Source organism: Gallinula chloropus (assembly GCF_964237585.1).
Source record: "Gallinula chloropus genome assembly, chromosome: 15".
In the NCBI taxonomy this organism is placed as follows: Eukaryota; Metazoa; Chordata; class Aves; order Gruiformes; family Rallidae; genus Gallinula; species Gallinula chloropus.
The window spans coordinates 17,161,147-17,183,073 of NC_140100.1; the positions used below are offsets into that span (position 1 = coordinate 17,161,147).

Below are 21,927 nucleotides of genomic sequence, written 5' to 3' on the forward strand. Positions count from 1 at the left end.
TATGTTCCTAGAGATGGGAAGGTGTCAGGGAGAAAGGCCCTACTGGATGTAGTGTGAGCTCCTGCCCCAGTTATTTGGCTGCAGTTTGCTCCTCTTTGGGCCCCTGTTTAGTTCAAAGCTAGATCCTCTCCATCTCCAGTGGCTTGTTTGTCCTGAATAATAATCACAACAGTAACAATAATATTTATATAAAGACCTGAGGTAAACAGTGCACTGACAATTTCCTTCAGGTGTTTTACAGCTTTGGCTTTCCCCCACAGCTTCCATCACACCTGCCTGGTGCTGCTACTCAATGTAACACGGTAGCAGAGCAGAGGAACATCTCCTTCCTCCTCTGGTCCCCCTGCCCAGGCCCTTGGATGGCTGATACACTCCTGAACTACTGAATTGTTAAGGTGTTTATCTCATGGGTGTCTGGCATAGGAAACCCAGCCTCTAATCATATATCCTATTTTCTAATGGAACTACTTAATTTAAATGCTTATTCTTTGTAGGGTTTATTGCTGTTTCCTTGCTTTTGATTACTTTTCCAGCTGTGTGGATAGGGTATTGCTCACTGTAGAGCCAATGTGGGCATGTCTTCTGTATGCCAGGGCAGTTAGAACTGGGATCTGCAGACTGCTCCACACAACATCCTGAGACATCCATAGATCAGCCTGACATCTAGATTATTTTCAAGTCGTTCTGCCCCGTGATATTGATGACACTGTCATCAGGAGCTGCGGCCGCTCCATCCCGTGTTCCTGCAGAAGCCTCATGGTCAGAGCTCCCGTTCCTTTAGGACATCCGAAGCCACCAAGTGTTGGCAGAGAAGCTGTCATACTGTTCTTACTTGATGCATCAACATGAAAACCGCTGGTGGCTCTGTCCGTAGGGGCAAATTCAGGACACCCAGAGCCTTTAAGAAGTTTGTTACCAAGCTGCTGACAGGATCCATCAGTGTCAGTTGTGGGGACGAGCTGAGAAGGTGGCTAGAAGCTGTGCTGCCTGCCCCGGGGACGCTGGTTCCTGTGGGTGTGTGGGCACGGGTGGTGAATGGACAGGACTTGGCTTTGCTGCCAGGCAGCCTGGGCTGTGCCAAGTGTTATAAATGGCAGTGACAAATTTGTAAATTTCCAAACAGAATTTAGTTAAGCAAGATGCAAGCAGGCAAAACAGCGCTGGGCGTCCGGAGGAGACCCTTGCTCCTGCAAATGGCACGTGCCTCACCCCTCTGGAGTCCCCTTTTTATAGTCCCATAGTTCTGGGTACATGTGGCATATCCTGGTGTTTTCTGTGGCTGTGTAAGCTGGTAGTGGGGGGTCGTCCTGGTCCCTCATAGTCCTCCTCAGTGTCTTCTTTGGTTAACTCATTTAATCCTATCAGGATGTTGCTAATGATAAAACAATGGTTCCCCTTTGCCTTGGTTACCTATTCACAGCCATAGTCTACCACAGACACCAACTCAGCAAGGTCTGAAGTTCTTTCAGGGTGTTACTAGTGATGGAACAATGGTTCCCCTTTGCCCTAGTTACCTATTTACAGTCATAGAAGGTTTGAGAGCAATTCCTAGTTAGTCTACTTATTACACCAAGGACCTTTTCAGCCCTTCAGCCAGCGCTCTGCATCCCGCAGTCACTGTCGGCTTGGCTGTGCCATGCTGGATGCCCATCAGACACACGGGACCGAGGGGACTAAGGTGTCCTGCCTGCCCTCCCACCGGCCCTCGCCCTGCCCGGGCAGCCGGGCAGAGCTGTGTGCCAGTCTCCCGCCCTCGGGGAGCTGTGGGTCCTCCACAGAACGGGTGCACGATGGACACGCCGACTCCAACGGGCCCAAGAGACGGGTGCTCGGCTCCCCGGGCTGCATCGGCGGCGGGTTTGGGGCCGCCCGGCCTGTCCCGGGGAGCGCGGCCTCCTCCCCAAGGCCCAGCAGCCAGGGCGGGGCTGGCAGGGGCTGCCTCCGAGGAGCCGGCGGTGGCTTCCCGCGGGACGCGCGGAACCCCGGCTCACCACAGCCCCTGGCCCGGCTGGGAGTCCCCTCAGAGCGCCGGGAGCAGCCCCCCGGGGACAGCCCGCGCCCCGGGGGCAGCCGCCTCGCCGGCAGGTCCCACCGCCCGACGGAGGGACGGAGGGCGCCGGTGAGAAGGTGCCTCGGGGCCCGCCCCGCCGCCACGGCCGTTCGCTTTCCGCGGCAGTTTGGCCCGGCCGCCGCGCCGTACATCCAGGGTTGCCTAGGAGACGAGCGGCGCGGCCTAGTGTGGTGGCGGCGGGAGGTTCTGCGGCGATGTCGTTCCGCGACCTGAGGAGTGAGGAGCCTCCCTGGGGAGAGCGGGGGATGGGGCTGGGGGACGGGACGGGGCAGGGCGCGACGCGGCAGCCTCCGGGCTCGGCCCTCCCCTGGCTGCCGCGGTTCGCTGGGCCCTGCGGAGCGGCTCCGGCCCCGCCGGGCACCCGCCCTCCCGAGCGGGTCCCGTTCAGGGAGAGGCCGGAGGGCGGGTGAGGGGCCTGCGGGGAGGGAGAGCTACGGGAGCGGCAGCCGCAGGGCTGGAGCCTTTCTCCGCTGCCTGGCTGGGCGTAGTGACCCCAGCGCGGCGCAGCCCCGCAGGCTGCTTCAGCCTTCTGTCTGTCCGGTGCATTCGCAGAGCCTCTCCCAGAGCAAGCAGCCTGCTCTGGGAACCGGCCTTGGTGGCAATATCCGTGTTGGATGGTGCAAAGGGATATATATCCCAGCTTTTGCTTGTTTTCCAGATTTTACCGAGATGATGAGGGCGCTGGGGTACCCCCGGCTCATATCTATGGAGAACTTCCACACCCCCAACTTCATGCTTGTTGCAGAAGTGCTCCTCTGGCTGGTGAAAAGGTAGGTGGTTAGGTGGGGCTGGTGTGAAACTGCATTAAGAAGTTTAAAGCTTAATGTGATGCTGTTGAGCCATTCTTAGAGATCTGCTCTTCTAAATGTCAGATAGTTATTTAAGTTTGAAGGCTTTTTGTTTAATTCTACAACCAAAGCAAAATAAACCCCAACCCGACTTTCAGTAGTTGGAGTAGAAAATACAGTGACTGTCTTGGCAGAGATTGCATCCTTAAGGGGCATAAATATACCAATAATACTTAAATATACCAATAATCTCTTCCACACATTTTACAGACTCCATTGCCAGTATCTGTACTCCAAACAGGATGATGCATGGTGAGAATTTAGCAAATAGAGTTAGTTCCTACCTTGTTGCTACACTTGTTATTGGTTTGACCTGGTACTGTCTAGTATCTGTGCTGCATTTTAAACAATAAAAATAAGTACTAATCCACTACTAACCAGTTGCAGTTATACACCCACATAGCATCATAGAGTCTCAGAATGGTCTGGGCTGGAAGGGACCCCAAGGATCACAGAGCTCCAACCCCCCTGCCACAGGCAGGGACACCAACCTCCAGGCCTGGAGCTACACAAGGTTGCCCAGGGCCCCAGCCAACCTGGCCTTGAACACCCCCAGGGATGGGGCACCCACCCCCTCTCTGGGCAGCCTGTTCCAACCCCTCACCACTCTCTCTGGAAAGAACTTCCCCCAATATCTCATCTCACCCTTCCCTCCTCCAGCTTCACTCCATCCCCCTTGTCCTGCCATTATCTCCCTTTTGAACAACCTGATTCCTCCTGTTTCTCTGCACCCTTCAGGGACTGGAAGGCTGCAATGAGCCTCCCCCCAGCCTTTTCTTCTCCAGGCTGAACATACCCCTTTGACAGACTTTGGTTAAGTGTTTATGAAATGTGAGGTCCTAATCAAAGTATACATCACCTTCTTTCTCCCATATAAGTGAAAAAACAAACTAAGTTTTTTAAGCTACAGTGAGTAGAATATTACAGTTGAAAATACTACAGTTCCCATTTGCCTGATTGCTATTTTTTTTGGCCTGAATTCATAATTAGTCTCCATTCAGGTTAATTACCAAGCTGTTAGGAATTTGCTGAATGCTGTTGCAATTGTAACAGAACAGGGAAATACTTAAAACCACAGAGAATTCCTTGGATGGAGTTACAGGGACATACTTTAAAATATTGCTGCTACACTGAGGGGCTACATTACTTCTTGTGTTCAACTCCTGTGTGAAAACATCCATTAGTGTCCCCCACCTGGTTTGTAACAGTAAAAATAACAGAGAAAAAAAATATTCCTTTAAAAATCTGTTTCTCTAATGAACCTCAATGCTTTTAAAAGCTTAAACTTCTACCTTTTATTACTGGGAGCCCTGAGCCTTGTGCTTTCAGACCAGATAGCAGCTCAACACTGGGTCAGAATCCCACCTGGCCCAGGCAGACAGCTTGTCCAGCTTCTAGAAGCCTTTTAATTAGACCTTAAAGCCAAGAGGCTGCTTTGCATGTGCCTTGGTCATAATTTCCAGTGAGATTTGAAAGTGAAGATGCTTTTTTTTGGGGTTTTTTTTTGGCCTGTCTGAATGCTGAAAAATCTCAAAGCCTCTTATGACACTGGGAATTTACTACTTCTCCTTGCCTGGGTGCTGGTGACCTCTGTGAGTTTCTGCATTTCACTAGTGGGGTGGGTTTTTTAGGGTTTCACAGTCTTTCAGTTTGCTTTTGTGTAAGTTTTGTTTACTTTTGAAAGTAGCATGTTTGAAATGAACTTCTAGTGAGAAAAGTGCCCTCAGATTTTCCAGGACAAGGTGGCTGATGCAGTTATTGCCAGCAGTAGTAACCTAGTACAAGGCATTTCAACATCCTGCTGGAGAGGTGGGGAGTATGAACTCTGCCATATGCCTGGTGTTTTGAATTGGGAAGCCACACATTAAAGTAGTAAATTACTTGTGAAAATAACTATTTCACTGACTTAACTGATCCAACTGCTCCTTTGTGAGACTGAGAGATGTTCTCAGGACCCCACAGTGACAGTTCCCTCTGGAGAAGCATCTCAGGTTTCACAGTTTGGGCAGTTTGTGCACAAACCCACTGTATACATTCCAGGGTCTGGAGCCCCCAGACTGCAGTAGGAGCAAAAGGTTTGTTTTCCAGGCTCATACATGCTTGTTTTCTTGGCTTTTTGCCTCACAAATGAACCAATCTCCTTACTATTGCAGGTGTGTTCCTTGTCAGAACTTGTCAGCCTGCTTCTCTCCACAGGTATGAGCCTCACACTGATATTCCTGCTGATGTGGAGACAGAACAGGACCGGGTCTTCTTCATTAAGGCAGTGGCTCAGTTCATGGTAAGTCTGCCAAAAGGAGTTGTGCTTAAACACCTTGAAATACTGGTTGGACACTTCCTCTGTCAACCCTGTACAGTTCCCTGGCAGCAGGTGGCTGAGTGTGTGCTCTGATCTTATGCTGTGGTGTAAAGGTTTCCCCTTCTCAGTGTCTGTGGGGACAGGACAAGGGGCAATGGCTGCAAGTTGGAGCACAGGGAGTTCCACAGCAACATGGGGAAGAACTTTTCCCCAGGGAGGGTGAGGGAGCCCTGGGACAGGCTGCCCAGGGGGTGTGGAGTCTCCATCTCTGGAGAGATTCCAGCCCCGTCTGGACGCCGCCCTGTGCAATATGAGCTGGGGAGCTGCTTTGGCAGGGGGTTGGACCCCATGGGCTCTGGGGGTCCCTTCCAACCCCTCTGAGTCTGTATGTCTTGTGCAGTTACAGACATGACCAGGCTGGGGTGTGCAAATGGAATGGTACAAAGTCTTGTACATCTTCTGGCAGAACTGGGATCTGAGCATCTAACACTCAACCAATATTTATCCTCATCACTTCCTGGAGGTAGTAGGGGAAGATAGAGCTGTACATGTTAACATTTCAAAGATATCTAAATATGCCCAGGGAGGGGCTGAGTCCCCTTCCCTGGGTGTGTTTAACAGAAGGGGGATGAGGTGCTCAGGGATCTGGTTTAGCTTAGTACAGGAACAGTTGGACTTGATGATCTTAAAGGACTTTTCCAACCTTGTGATGCTGTGATTCTGTAGATGGGTTCACAAGAAATTCCTTTGTGCTTCATGCTAACTTTGGATGCCTGATTCATTTCTGTGCTGAATAGTTGTAGCTTTGGTGTTTTCATTATGATTGGGAATCCCGTATTTGTATTCTGTTCTCTCAGCCTTCTCACTTACTAGATCCAGCTGTATTTTTCTCAGATCAAATCTTTTCTCACTTTAGGCATGACCTTCTTTAATTGGTCCATCAACTTCAGCCTCGTGGGACAAAATAACATTGTTCTTTTTATCATTCTTGTTATTTTGATGCAGTGTGAGCCTTTGCTGTCATCACACACTTGCATAGTTCTCAGCTGGAAGAAAACTTAATGGGGCTGAGGGTGGATCTGGAAGTGATCAAGGTCTTTATGCTAATAGCAAAGATTCATTTCTTAATACTGTTTTGAATTTCCATAGACTGGTTTGGGTGGGAAGGGACCCCAGAGCCACCCCCAGTGGCCCCCTGCCACAGGCAGGGACACCCCACCAGCCCAAGGTGCCCCAAGCCCCATCCAACCCAACCTTGAACCCTGCCAGGGATATCCCCAGCTTCTCTGGGCACCCTGTGCCAGGGCCTCCCCCCTCCCCAGGAGGGATTTCTGCCCCCAGCCCCTCTCCAGCTGCCCTCCTGCAGCTGAAGGCCCTTCCCCTGGGCCTGGCCCTCCCTGCCCTGGGCACCAGCCCCTCTCCAGCTCTCCTGGAGCCCCTCAAGGGACTGGAAGGGGCTTGGAGGTCCCCCCCACAGCCTTCTCTTCCCCAGGCTGAACCAGCCCAGCTCTCCCAGCCTGGCTTCAGAGCAGAGGGGCCCCTCTATTTTTAAAATATATTAAAATTACAGCATTTCCTCTTTGATTTGTGATGATATCCACCATAATGTTTCTTAATTCTTAATTTTACTGTGTTCAGAGTATGATACACTTCCCTAAATACTAGAATGCACTTTTGAGCCTTTCCAAACATGAAGTTACCTTCTTGAGTAAGCAGTGCCACTGTGCCAATCTGAAAAGCACAGGTACTCCTCTGTGTGTTTTTTCCTCTTTTAAAGTAGTTTTTAAAGGAAAAAAAATACTTTTTTCACTTTACTAGACATTGATTTTTCTCTCTTGGGGTTGAATGGAACTGAAATTGGAATTCCTGTCTTTAACAACATCCTCTGTGATGTGGTGCATTAGTCATCTTTGTGTAGGGGGTGTTTAACAGACTCTGTCAATGTAATGACCTGCTTCTCTTAAAATTTAATACCTACTGCTTCCACAATGAGTTTTTTAGATTCCTTGTGAAAGGGAAGGAGGGGAACGTGCCTGCCTTTCCTCTTTGTGTATTGGCTCATTTGAGGCCACACTGATCAAGATTTTCAAAAGCCACGTGTGGGTTTTGTAGCAGAAGTTTCCTGTTGCCCCCACTCAGGGAGAACAGCATCAGCAACACGGCCTGGAAGTTCTGACTTCACTTCTCAGCTGTGTCCTTGCTGGCCAGAAGCAGATGTAGAGTCACTTTCCCCTGCTGGGTTGAGATTTTTTGGGCCAAGAGAGGCAAGAGGGAAACATTTCTTTGACAAGATGGGCCAGCAGCTGTTTGCTTTGTTTCCTTTGTTCTTTGAAATGCTGGAGCTAAATCCATGCTTTGAGATGGGTCCTTTCTGTAGTTCCACAGGAAATGTTCCTGCAGTCAGTTATTCAGTGCAAAGGGGCAAAACTTGTGCCAAGGGGTTTAGTGCCAGAGTCTTTTACCCCAGACTGCAGGTTTTGCACTGTCAGAGCCCTGGGGTGTGACACTGCAATACCAAAACTGTGGCATACCACCAGTGAACCCTGGATAGCTTCTTTCTGCCCCACAACATTCCCACAGGATAAACCCTTTGGCAGGAGTTTCATCTCAAAAAGATGCTGAAAAGATGATGTTAAGTCATTTGGCTGCTTTGCTTTTGCATTCATAACTGGGTGATCAGTGCTTTGTTTGCTTGCTCATTCAGTCATGCCAGCTCAAAGCTTTCCTCAAGGCTTTACCCAAAGTTTGGGGTGGCTATCCCCTCATAATATCATCTAGCCAGGCATTCTGAGAACAGCATTTGTGTCCTTTCAGTGACAGATGTATCATTTCCATTATGCTCTCCCCCCTCCCTTTATTATTTTGAACCATAAAAAGATAATCATACAGTTTTTAATGTGGGTTTTTTTGCTGCTGCTCTGTCTGTACTGCTCAGAGATGGAAGACAAGGGAATAAAATCATTAATATCATAGCAAGGAAAAATTTGAGAGAAGCAATAAAATGTTCTGAAGTTACTGCTGGAGGAGAAGACAGTTAAATTAGGATAATTGATCTTATTCTTGTAACTCATTAAGGGTGAAATTTACCTCTCTGCAGCATCATCACAAGACCTGTGCAGCACTTACATTCCACTTAAACTTAATCTGAATTTAAGTGGTGCACAGGGGTTTTGCTGATCTTCATGCAGGGAAGAATTAATGGATAGTTTGAGTTTTTTCATTCTGGCAATTATCTGCAAATGTTCTGACATGCAGAAAGCCACATGTTTCAGGCAGATTTCTTCCAGAAGCATCAGTAATACCATGAGGCAAACTTATCTTTCCAAACAGGAAGATTTCTTTCCTTAAAGCAGAGCATGGTGCCCCCATAAAAAGCTTTTGAGGGAACTGTGAAGAGGGGAATGAGGATTTTGTTCTTTGTAACACCATGAATTCCATTCTTTCTTCCCAAAGGCTACCAAAGCTCACATCAAGCTCAACACTAAGAAGCTTTACCAGGCAGATGGCTATGCAGTGAAGGAACTGCTAAAGGTCACCTCTGTGCTTTATGGTGCTATGAATACCAAGGGAGTGGAACACACAGACCTGAGTGAGGAAGACAGCAGCAAGTTCAAGTTTGACCTCGGCTCTAAAGTAAGGAAAACGTGTGTTTTATTCCAGGGGGCTTCTCTTAAGAAAAACAAATCCATTTTCTCTCTGGAAGTCAGGTACAGAATGCTCCCACAAGGGAGAGGGTGCAGTTTTAACTCCTACATTCTCTAGTTGAGTTTATATGCTATGAATTGGTTTATTCTCTGTGAATTCTCAACCTGAAATGGAATACAAGACAACAGTGGCACCAAATTCATAGAATCCCAGACTGGGCTGGGTTGGAAGGGACCCCAAGGGTCACAGAGCTCCAACCCCCTGCCACAAGCAGGGACACCAACCTCCAGGCCTGGAGCTACACAAGGTTGCCCAGGGCCCCATCCAACCTGGCCTTGAACACCCCCAGGGATGGGGCACCCACCCCCTCTCTGGGCAGCCTGTTGGTTGTCTTTGGTTTGGACTGCTGTCAAAATGATAGAAATATTGGAGTAGGCTGAAATAAAGACTAATTTCTATCTGCTGACCATATTGCAGCAGGAGGAGTTTGCAAAATACTGCCTGAAAATTGTTTTTCAGCTCATTTCTAGTGAAGGAAAGGGAAATCTTCATATTACCCTGACATCAAAGCTGTTGAAGCCCTTAAAATAAATGCCTTCTCTAGATAATAAAAAACCCAAAACCAACCAAAACCCAACAATTTGTTGAATAAGAGGAATTCCTCTTACTGCTTTTTGTTAGTTTTAGCACCTCTTTTAATATGTCCTGCCTGCTAGTTAGGTAACAGAGCTACTCCTGGTGAAACAGCAGATACACAGGTGGGTTTTATTCCCTCTGTGTAAGCCTGGTGTGTGTCTGAAGAGACCTGAGGAAATAATGGAAATCCACTTGTGAATGATCAGTATTCATCACCTATACAATGTGCTGGTTACCCACCTTTTGCTATATCACAGAATCACAGAATCCCAGGGGTTGGAAGGGACCCCCAGAGCCCATGGGGTCCAACCCCCTGCCAAAGCAGCTCCCCAGCTCATATTGCACAGGGCGGCGTCCAGACGGGGCTGGAATCTCTCCAGAGATGGAGACTCCACACCCCCTGGGCAGCCTGTCCCAGGGCTCCCTCACCCTCACTGGGGAAAAGTTCTTCCCCATGTTGCTGTGGAACTCCCTGTGCTCCAACTTGCAGCCACTGCCCCTTGTCCTGTCCCCACAGACACTGAAAAGGGGCTGCCCATTTCCCCCTGCATCCCATCCTTCAGATAGTGATACACATTAACAAAGTCCCCCCTTAGTCTTCTTCTCTCCAGGCTGAACAGCCCCAGCTCACTCAGCCTTTCCTCACAGGGGAGATGCTCCAGGCCCTTCATCATCTCCGTAGCCTCCTCTGGAGTCTCTCCAGGAGATCCCTGTCTTTTTTATCCCAGGGAGCCCAGAACTGGACACAACACTCCAGGTGGGGCCTGAGCAGGGCAGAGCAGAGGGGGAGGATCCCCTCCTGTGACCTGCTGGCCACACTCCTCTTGATGCCCCCAGGATCCCATTGTCTGTCTTAGTCAACAGGGCACACTGCTGGCTCATGGCCACCCTGTCACCCACCAGGACCCTCAGGTCCTTCTGTACTTTTTTACTTTTACATATGAAAAAAAAAATCTATTGTGGATTTCTCTTTGCACTGTTGGGGATTCTCTGTTGCTATTCAGTGCTGTTGCTGTGTTTCCAGATTGCTGACTTAAAGGCAGCCAGACAGCTTGCTTCTGAGATCACCTCCAAAGGAGCAAGCCTGTATGACTTACTTGGCAAAGAAGTTGAACTAAGGGTGAGTAACACACAGGAGAGTGTGTGAGAACTTGTGCTTGCTGGGTGCTGTGAAGGAGAAAGGGGAAAAAAGCCCCTTCAACCTGTGAAGGACCTGGGTGTCATGGGGGGTGAGATACTCCACATGAGCAGCAGTGGCTCTGGCAGCTGGGAAGGTTGATGGGATCCTGGGCTCCATCAGCAGAGGGGTGGCAGCAGGGACAGGGAGGGGATTGTCCCTCTCTGCTCTGTCCCTGTGAGGCCCCAGCTGGAGGCCTGTGTCCAGAGCTGGGGCCCCAGTACAAGAGAGATGTGGGACTGTTGGAGAGGGGTCAGAGGAGCCATGGAGATGCTCAGAGGGCTGGAGCAGCTCCCCTATGGAGAGAGGCTGAGGGAGCTGGGCTGGGTCAGCCTGGAGAAGAGAAGGCTGTGGGGGGACCTCATTGCAGCCTTCCAGTCCCTGAAGGGAGCAGAGGAACAGGAGGGAATCAGCTTGTTCAAAGGGTAGATAATGGCAGGACAAGGGGGATGGAGTGAAGCTGAAGGAGGGAAGGGTTAGAGGAGATACTGGGGGCAAGTTCTTTCCAGAGAGAGTGGTGAGGGGCTGGAAGGGGCTGCCCAGAGAGGGGGTGGGTGCCCCATCCCTGGGGGTGTCCAAGGCCAGGTTGGATGTGGCCCTGGGCAACCTTGTGTAGCTCCAGGCCTGGAGGTTGGTGTCCCTGCCTGTGGCAGGGGGGTTGGATCTCTGTGATCCTTGGGGTCCCTTCCAACCCAGACCAGTCTGGGATTCTGTGATTCTTACAGACTGCATCCTCAACTGAATATTCTGTGTGTTTGAAGGGAGGGTGGGGAAGTTTGTGTTTCCTTCCCACTCCTATGCATGCCTGAATTGCAGTGAGCCTGACAGAACATCAAGCCTCTTCCCCTTAGCAGGAAACTGAAACACTCTCTGTAGAACTGTTTGGAAATATTAATTTTATGTGTATGTTTTATTGGTGGGGAGAGATATATTCTGATAGATAAATGATTAATGCCATTAGTTTTCCAACTGCAAGGCTCATTATCCCTGGTACAGTAATTGAAGGCCTCACAAGCCTGCAGGGTACATCTTCTTCAGCTTGGTTGTAAAATCACGAGCTGTTGTGTGAAGTCACAGAAGTGTCCTGAAACACTGCCAACCAGACTTTTAATTATCAACTTAAATGCATTTATCTGCAATGCTGGAGGTTATTAATTTCTGAAAAATAAATCAGGGACCCCCAGAATGTTCTTGTACTGGTTTTGGTCATCTTCAGATTTGCAGGGTCTGAGCTGTTGAAGTGCACTCTGTAAGAGCCATAGGATTAGTGCTCCCACATCCTTGTTTGATGGAGTATGAGTGTTTCAAAGGGTAGGTGACACACAGAGAAGATCATCTGTGGAACACTAACACTGCCTTTCCTGCCAGACACCTGAGTCAGCATGGGCCTCAGAGGAGCCATGAAGATGCTCAGAGGGCTGGAGCAGCTCCCCTACGGAGAGAGGCTGAGGGAGCTGGGCTGGGTCAGCCCAGAGAAGAGAAGGCTGTGGGGGGACCTCATTGCAGCCTTCCAGTCCCTGAAGGGAGCAAACAGGAGCAAACAGGAGGGAATCAGCTTGTTCAAAGGGCAGAGACTGGCAGGACAAGGGGGATGGAGTGAAGCTGAAGGAGGGAAGGGTTAGAGGAGATACTGGGGGAAGTTCTTTCCACAGAGAGTGGTGAGGGGCTGGAACAGGCTGCCCAGAGAGGGGGTGGGTGCCCCGTCCCTGGGGGTGTTCAAGGCCAGGTTGGCCGGGGCCCTGGGCAACCTTGTGTAGCTCCAGGCCTGGAGGTTGGTGGCCCTGCCTGTGGCAGGGGGGTTGGAGCTCTGTGATCCTTGGGGTCCCTTCCAACCCAGCCCAGTCTGGGATTCTATGATTCCATGGTATGCAGCAGCATGAAAGTCATTAATATTTCAAAAGGGAGAGAGAAGTGACAAGCCAGTTTAATTCAACATACAGAATCATCACAAAGCATTAATCAGTCACTTGTCCTCTTGCATTCTTCACTAAATTTCTTGGCTTTGGATATAGTTCTCCCATGAATCCTATCCAACATGTTCATATTTGCTAAGGAGCATTAAACCCTCTTTTCCTGTGTCCAGCCTCCCTCAGAACTCTGCTGAAGTCAAGTATAGGCCAGCAAAAGGCAACATTTTTACAAAGTACTCAAGCATTGACTTGAAATTGGGTGCTGTTTAATCACTTTAAATTAAGGCTTTTAGGAGTCCAACTGACTTTCAAACTGGGTCCCTGAAGAGGGACTTGTACAAGTGTGGAGTGCTGAAAGCCTGGAATGAAAAATCAGGAGAGAAGTCCTGCAGCACAGGCACTGCTCATTGGGCCCATCAAGAAATCTGCAGCAGCAGAGCAAAGGTGCAATTTGTGAAAGGACAGAGTTCCTAAATATACAGCAGGAAGTGTGATTCTCCTGGCCTGATGACTGAGGGCACAGGATGGGGCCAGCTCAGCCAGGAGAGGGGTTTGGCTTGTGCTCTGCAAAAGGCTCTGACAGATTGAACTTGTTGTCTTTGAGAAATCCTCTCTTAGGAAAGATGACCTTTGCTTCTGTCTCATTAGCTCTGAGTTTATATCTTGAAAGCAGGAGGTGACACTGACAATGCAGTGAGAACCTCCAGAGAGCAGCAGAAGAGGCTTCCATGCTCTGTTCCTTATGATTTCTGACTGGTCCCAGCGTCCTTCACTGATTCATTCAACCTGAAGGGCCCATTTTTGGCTTGTGCATTAAATGCCAAGCTTGGTGCAGAAGAGCATGAGGAGTTTGAGAGCTGAGCCTGTAGCAGAGTGCACAGCTTTTGGGTTAAAAGCCTTGAGGTTGCAGAAACCAGTTGTTCAGTGAAATTTCACAAAATCTCCTTTTTTAATGACAAGACCCACCTCTGCCTCTCACCTGATGTGTGAAATTGGCTCTTCAAGTGAGAGGCTCAGAGCCAAATGCTGCTGTTCTCTTCCACTGCTGTTAGGGCTGATAATGCCCAAGGAATTCAGAGGAGCTGCAGTTCTTGCTAAGCAGCCAGTGTTGAGGGCAGTAAGGAACCTCCCTCCTTAGTGCCACACATCTTCCTGGGATCCTTCACAGAGTTGGTGTGGTACTTGGAAGATGATGAGGATGGCACCCTCTCCTTTCCCTTCCTTTCCCTTCCTTTCCCTTCCTTTCCCTTCCTTTCCCTTCCTTTCCCTTCCTTTCCCTTCCTTTCCCTTCCTTTCCCTTCCTTTCCCTTCCTTTCCCTTCCTTTCCCTTCCTTTCCCTTCCTTTCCCTTCCTTTCCCTTCCTTTCCCTTCCTTTCCCTTCCTTTCCCTTCCTTTCCCTTCCTTTCCCTTCCTTTCCCTTCCTTTCCCTTCCTTTCCCTTCCTTTCCCTTCCCTTCCCTTCCCTTCCCTTCCCTTCCCTTCCCTTCCCTTCCCTTCCCTTCCCTTCCCTTCCCTTCCCTTCCCTTCCCTTCCCTTCCCTTCCCTTCCCTTCCCTTCCCTTCCCTTCCCTTCCCTTCCCTTCCCTTCCCTTCCCTTCCCTTCCCTTCCCTTCCCTTCCCTTCCCTTCCCTTCCCTTCCCTTCCCTTCCCTTCCCTTCCCTGTGCAGTGAATTCTGGCTTTGTGTGGGGATTTAGAGGTTTGTCCACAGATACCAGATGAGTTGCCACTAAGCTGAGGTTACTTTTATTCTTTAATTAAAGTGAATATTATTAATTTCCATGGCTGTTTTCTTCTGGCATTGCCTGGCTGAGTAATGCCCATGCTGAGTGGCACTGGCAGAGGTTGTGCTGCTGGAGGCTGGTAGGAGAGAGCAGCATGGTTTACTTCTCATTGCATTTTCTATCCTGAGCCTGCCCTGTACATGAAAATGCAGCAACAGCTGCGATTCTGTTGTAAGGAATTTGACAACATGGTAGTTCTGGGTTCCCAAATCTCTTTTCCCCCTCTAATCCATCCATTTCCCAGTATTTCAATGAAGGATGCTGCTTCCTAGGCTTAGGCAGACCAATGACATACTTTGTTTCTGCCCTAAGTGAAAATTGCTTCATCTCCCAGTAGCTGGAAGAGAAATGCCAGCACTTGGCACTGATGGGTTGGCTACGTGTGTTCTCACAGCCTGAGCAGCTTTGGGGGAAAGATCTTTGGGGAAAGTGATATAAAACTCATTATTTCCTCTAGGAATATTGAGACTAATTAATGTCACAACCTTTACTTGCTTTATTGGAGTTCTTTCTGCCATAATTTCTACAGAGACTCTGTAGAAAAGCCTATAGTCAGCATGGTCCTCAGAGGAGCCATGAAGATGCTCAGAGGGCTGGAGCAGCTCCCCTATGAAGAGAGGCTGAGGGAGCTGGGCTGGGTCAGCCTGGAGAAGAGAAGGCTGTGGGGGGACCTCATTGCAGCCTTCCAGTCCCTGAAGGGAGCAGAGGAACAGGAGGGAATCAGCTTGTTAAAGGGTGGATAATCGCAGGACAAGGGGGATGGAGTGAAGCTGAAGGGGGGAAGGGTTAGGTTAGATATTAGGGGGAAGTTCTTTCCAGAGAGAGTGGTGAGGGGCTGGAAGGGGCTGCCCAGAGAGGTGGTGGGTGCCCCATCCTGGGGGTGTTCAAGGCCAGGTTGGATGGGGCCCTGGGCAACCTTGTGTAGCTCCAGGCCTGGAGGTTGGTGTCCCTGCCTGTGGCAGGGGCTTGGAGCTCTGTGATCCTTGGGGTCCCTTCCAACCCAGACCAGTCTATGGTTCTATGATTCTATACATTAGAGAAATTTTATTGCTTCAAGTCCTGGAAGCCACTTTAATAAATGACTTTGTGAATGAAAACAAGTATCAGCTAGTGGTGAGTTTATTAAGGGAATGGTTATGTCAGACTTACCATAAGTGAGGTAACTGTGTGTGTGTGGTTATTGGGAGGAGTTGAAGTCTGTATTTCTTGTCTTGGAAATGCAGTACTGTGCCTTTCTGATGCCTTTGCAAATACCTCATTTCATGACTGAATCTATAGTTCTTATGTATAGTAAACTGCTTTCAAAGCTCCTCTCTAATGTAACAATGCTGTAGAAACAGAGGAGGAAACAAAACCTCATTTGCTGAAGTCAGACTGTGGTGCTGTTAGTTGAGATTTTGAAAAAAAAAATACAGCAACAATCCCCCAGTACCAAAAGCTGTGTTTTTCTCATCAGATGGAAATAACAACATGTTATTTTTGGTTTAATAAAGCAAACAAATTCTATATTTGAAAAAGCAGAGGAAGGGGGTTTCTGGTTACCAGTCCTAAAGCAGGAGTGAGCTCCAGTGTGAAGAGAAATAGAACTCACTTGGTTCCAGCCCTGCAGATGGGTAAAGAGATGAACTTCTCTGCACATCCCAGCTTGTGCAGCAGGTCATGGAGTACCAGGTGTGGAGTACAGGCAGTGCATGTGTGTTACCATGGTTGTGTACCATCAGTGGGAGTAGTTTAGCACTAAGGGGGAAAGGGCTGAAAAGCCTTTCTCAGTCAGAGGATCTCTGGAGTGAAATGTTAAATTCTATGGAAGCTGTTTCTAGACCAGGTGTGGGTGAGCACAGTGCAGGTTATTGCTGTCCCCTGCCAGTGCAGTGGTAGAGACACAGAATTTTTGGTTTAAAACACATAAAACCCTTACACTGGCAAGATAGTGTGCAGTTTCCAATCTTACTGGTCCAAGTCTTAGAACACAGAAATGGTAAACTTGGAATTTGGAGGGTGTGTTTCTGAATGTGCTGGTTCCAAACACTCTGTCATTGTTCCTTCAAGTGAAAAATCTCTGTAATCTTGATACATGTCAGGGCAGCAGCGGGGTGATGAATGAGTGTTAGTGCAGTGTGGTGAGATCCCAGCTGAAGAACAAATTCCATGCACAGAGACATCTTCATCATCATTGTTTCCTCTCCTGCCTGGGCACTGCCTCTGCTTGGCATGACTATGGAGCCCTAATGTTTACAATACTTACATCTGGCTTTGAAAGAGTAGCTGGGCACCTTGAGCTCTGGTTTTCCTTACTCTGTTTTCTAACTGGGGGGGGGGGTTGATAGGCAAGGTGGGTGTTGGTTTGGATTTGGGGTAGGGGTGAGAGGTTTTTGACTTCTCTCACTCTGTCTCTCCATACACTAGATACTAAATGCTCAGTATGAATTTTTTTTAAAAGTAGAAATGTAAAGTGTGCTGTGATTAAGGCTGTCAAGCCCAGAATCAAGAGGAGCAGCAGTGGAATGGATGTTGGCAGTCAGGCAAAAGGCAACACCACTTAACTGTGCATTCGCTTTGGGTCTGATGGTGGCTCCCTCTGGACCCACACAGCTTGATGCCGCCGTCTGCTGAATGGCCAGAGGATGCTGGAAAGTCTGTGGTCCCCTACACCCTGTGACAGTCTGTTCATGGGGAAAACAGCAAGTTTGGGTGAAGGGAGGGGTGACAAGGTGACCCAAACCCATTCTTTAGCACAGTCTTAAGTAGTAATGACTCTGTGATGCTTAAGGACACTCCTGAGGTACCCTACGGGGAGCATCCGAAACCCAAAGGGAAGAATCCACAGCTATTTGTGGACCCCAGCAAATGCCACTTCACATCTGCCAGAGGTCCTGGGGACACGTTAGCAGGAGCCTCTCCAGAAGCTGCCTGCCTTACACTTGCTGAATTAGGAGATGCAGTAAAATAATGAAGCAAAAAAATCCAAAATAAAACTGCCTCTGTGCTGGTGGCAGGCACGGAGATCTCTGACCTGCTCAAGGAGGTTTTCATTTTATTTGCCTCCTAATTATCTCCATGTAAAACCAAAGAAAGATGAAGATTTTTTTTTTCTGTGTACTGTACTTGTGCTGAAGACAGACAATGCATCAGGTTTGTTTTCTAATGCTCCTCTTGGCACTTCCTCCATCTGTGACCTTGAACAAACTGCTTATTCCCTGTGTAAATAAGGTAATTCCTGTAATTTTGTAGATTAAAGCTTTTAACAGCCAGATGAAGTGCTTCCCAGCCTATGGAGGATGAATTTCTAAGTGCAGGGTATTGCTAGGAGTGTTACTGGTGTGTGTGCACCCAGTATAAGCTTGTTTCATACCTGATGGGAGTCATGGAGAATCTCTTCATGAACTTCAGTTCGTGAAACGCTTGAATCAAACTCTTAGGAGAGCCAAAGGTGTTTAGATCCAGCTGTGGAGCTATGGCATTGGTTACAACCAAAAGAATTGCCACTAAGGACATTTAACTTGGAGCTCTTCACAGCTTTTTGATGACAGAACCCTTCCTCCCTCCCTGCCTCCCCCCTCACACTGTTGTACCTTGCCACCTACTCCTTCTGGAGAGAGGTAGATCTGATTGGGGTGACAGCTGTATTGTTCAGTACTCTCTGAAAGTTAACCACAAACAATATTTTATTTGTATCATTGGAAACATTTTCCATCTGCCAAATGTTAGTTCTGGGTCCCAGGTACTGCCTGGGGAGGCTGATAAACTAATTTCTCCCATTTCCTGTGCTGTGGCTACAGAGTTGCCACACGTAGGGAGGAAAAATTCTTTCCAGTGGAAATTCATAACCCAAAATTGCCAGAACTCAGGACCATTACCTAGTTTGTTTCAATTTTTTCTGAACTGTCCTGCTTCAAACCAAACCCTAACCTATCAGTTTTGAGAAAAGGGACTTACTGCAAAGTGGGAAGCTCTGTAAAACAAGCTAAAATTAAACCTTGTGACTGTGAGATGTACAGGGCAGGATTGAATCACATATTTTAGATAGGCTTGGTGATGATTATAGCAGTGTGCTGTGTGGATACAACACTAGTAGGCAGGTGTTTCACAGAACAAATTAGTTTGTAGTGAACTTCCCATCAGTATTTAGCTGGAAGACATAGCATCAGCTATAAATTGATCCATCTCCACTGATGGGTGGCACATTTCCCCTTGCAGTTTGGGGAATGGTCGTGTCAGCACAGTGATTATCTTGTCAGACAGTTGGAACTTTGGAATTCTTGCAGCTTGGTTCTAGACTATGGAAAAAACAAAGCATTCTGGCCTGGCAGGGAGGAAAATAACATTTGAACCATCTTTTCTGTGTCATGGCACTTGGCAAAACCTGTGTGAGTCTGCAAGATGCTCTGCTTATCTGGGCTAAATTAGAAGTACTGTCTTCTGAATATCCAGTGAGGTTTTGGTTGTTCATTATTCCTAACCTTCCTTCCTGGAACACAGAGTACAGCCATGTCAGAATTGCCACATGAGAGGAAAACATGCTGGCTTAAATATAAGAACAATGTTTTTTACCTATTTTTAGCTATTTAAAATGACTTTGTTCCTGCCCAAAGAGAGCCACCTGGTGTTTCTGTTGCTGGAATCCAGCAGCCACCCCACTTACTGTGTGTTAGGCTTTGCTGAGAGCACAGACCTGAGCTTTGTAGCAGTGGTGACCCAACTCAGAGGCTTGGATTGAATTGGGGTCAACTGGAAGTCTGAGCCATCGCTTTGTGTGGTGTTGCTGCTGTACACACAGAGCTTTCACTGCAACTTTGGGTCATGTCTTCAGGAATCCTTGAAGTCTGAATGATACTGTTGAAAAGTATACTCCTTTTTGTTGCCCTTTTTTTTTTCCTGTGAAAATTAAGCCTTCCTGAAGTTGGACTTGATGATCTATATGGGTCCCTTCCAGCTCAGTCTAGTCTGTGATTCTGTAGGTTTTCTGCTATGTCATCTCTAAGGAACAGATGTTCTATTTCTGATTTTGTTACAGAAGAATGTGGATAAAAGGACCCCAGGGATCACAGAGCTCCAACCCCCTGCCACAAGCAGGGCCACCAACCTCCAGGCCTGGAGCTACACAAGGTTGCCCAGGGCCACATCCAACCTGGCCTTGAACACCCCCAGGGAGTGGGCATCCACCCCCTCTCTGGGCAGCCTGTTCCAGCCCCTCACCACTCTCTCTGGAAAGAACTTCCCCCTAATATCTCCTCTAACCCTTCCCTCCTTCAGCTTCACTCCATCCCCCTTGTCCTGCCAGTCTCTGCCCTTTAAACAAGCCGATTCCCTCCTGTTTCTCTGCTCCCTTCAGGGACTGGAAGTTTGCAGTGAGGTCCCCCCACAGCCTTCTCTTCTCCAGGTTGACCCAGCCCAGCTCCTTCAGCCTCTCTTCATAGGGGAGCTGCTCCAGCCCTCTGAGCATCTTCATGGCTCCTCTGAGGCCCATGCTGACCTAGGTGTCTGGCAGGAAAGGCAGTGTCCCACAGATGATCTTCTCTGTGTGTCACCTCCCCTTTGAAACACTCATTCCTCATTAGTCCCATGGACTAATCCAAGCTTTACCAGCACAGTGTGCCATGGAACCTCCCATGAAGGAAATTCAAGGTGGGATTTCAAAGGCTGTAGGCAGAGAGCAGTAAGCTCATGCTGGGGTTTGTGAGCTGAGGGTAAACCAGTGCAATCTGCTCTTGAACCATGGAGCTGGGTGGGTACATGGTGAGGGAACAGAGGAGTGTAACTTCATGTCTGTCAGATTTCAAGTTCTCTCCTGGGCAGTCTGTATGCCAGCACTTGCATGAGGTTTCTTCTGTCATAAAGCATATGTTCAGATTATATTCTTACCTGTTTAGACAGGCCTTCCAGTTCTTTTTGGGCTGCAGAAAAAATATGCTTTCTAGTTGGTTGTGTGTCTCAGCCCTTGTGGTATGCCTTTTACACATCTGGAGAGCCAGGAGGAGTTTCTTTTTCCATCTTTGAGGGAGGGCTCTGCCTTCCTGAACAGGGAGATGTCTCTGTGGGTTCCCTTTGTGGACCAGAAAGCAGCACATCTTTACAAGAAGAGCCTGGAAGGAGCAAAATTCTCAATTATCTTGAGCTTTAATCTCTTGAGGAGGAAAACAGGCTGTTAGGAAGTATCAGATTCCTCTGGAAGGTCTGGATTATTTTTAGCATCCCTCCTGGATCTTCCCATTCTATATATAATGATGCTTAATGATCCATTCCCTGCATTGGCCAAATGTGATCCCAGTGTGTGTTAGTAAACTCCCTGAAAAATAAACTCCCTGAAATGAGAGTTTCATTGCCTGTGTCAACAGCTGTAGTTGCAAATTCCTTTTTTGCAGGGAGAGTGGGATGTAAATGCTTCCTGGGCTGACTGGAGGCAATTAATGTAACTTGTACATGGATCAGGCTTATGAATTCCTGAAAAATGAAGGATTTAACCCGTGGTCAAAAAATCTTTGGTGCAAAGACTGGTGTGTTAAGACAAAAGCCTCCATTTCTGGTCCTTATCATGAAAAAAGGTGTTTATAAACCTCTGCTAGACCTTGAACACATCAATATATACATCTGTTACACTACATTTATCATGAGTGACTTGTGTGCTGGTCATGCTTAATTACTTGCTTGGGTTCCTTATTGTAGTTCAGAAGATACATGCACCCAATTATCCATACATCAAGCCTGCTGGAAGCTTTTATCAGGTTGTAATGCCTAACATGGAAAACCATTACCAGTTGCAAATGCTTCATTGGGCATATTTGCAGAATGGCTTTTGCAGTTGTGGCTCAGTTAACCCAGTATAAAGCATCCTGCAGGGAAATTTCTGTAAGGAAAGTGGGTGTGTTTGCATCCTCCTGCCCTCTGGTTTTGTCTCTAGGAAGGGGGTTTTGCTCTCTGCATGGTGACATTGCTGTGCAGCAAGGGAGCATGGGGAAGTCAGGATGGCTTCAGTGTTCCGTGTTCACCTGGGGAAACAGGAGTAGGTAAGGGAAGATGAATGGATTACCTCTTGTGCATGAATATTAAGAAGAAGTTCTTCACTCTGAGGGTGGTGAGACACTGGCACAGGTTGCCTGGAGAGGTGGTGGATGCCCCATCCCTGGAGATATTCAAGGTCAGGCTTGATGGGACTCTGAGCAACCTGCTGTAGTTGAAGATGTCCCTGCTCACTGCAGGGGGTGGGACAAGTTGGCCTTTAGAGGCCCCTTCCAACCCAGCACAGCCTGTGACTCTGCAATTCTATGAACACAGTTGCTCAGCAAGACAGGGTAACATAGCAGGCACACTCAAAATCTGCACCTTGCTTCACTTTGCAGGAGCCTCCCCACAGCACAAGTGCATCACTTCTGCTCCCTTGACTTCCAGAGAAGCTCTCCAGGTTTCTGTAGAAGGCCAAGCATTCCGAGTCTGAAATTTTAACTCAATGAGGGAAGCTGCACCTGAGTCCATGAGAGAGCTTCTAGATTTTAAAAAGGGATGACAACATTATCCTTTTATGTAAGGATTCTGAATCAGCTTGTAACACCTTGCACACAAGGAG

General features: G+C 48.3%; 1 protein-coding gene across 1 annotated transcript in view; it reads left to right on the forward strand.

Moving 5' to 3' along the window:
- Positions 1–2,265: 2,265 nt before the first annotated feature.
- The window catches only part of CLUAP1 (clusterin associated protein 1), a gene marked incomplete at its 5' end in the record, with an annotated part of 73,235 nt that continues 53,573 nt past the window's right edge, over positions 2,266–21,927 (forward strand). The window contains 5 exons of the mRNA XM_084271209.1: positions 2,266–2,287; positions 2,730–2,841; positions 5,116–5,200; positions 8,672–8,851; positions 10,524–10,619. Of these exons, the coding sequence (XP_084127335.1) occupies positions 2,266–2,287; positions 2,730–2,841; positions 5,116–5,200; positions 8,672–8,851; positions 10,524–10,619 (495 nt within the window). The remainder of the gene's footprint in view (positions 2,288–2,729; positions 2,842–5,115; positions 5,201–8,671; positions 8,852–10,523; positions 10,620–21,927) is intronic.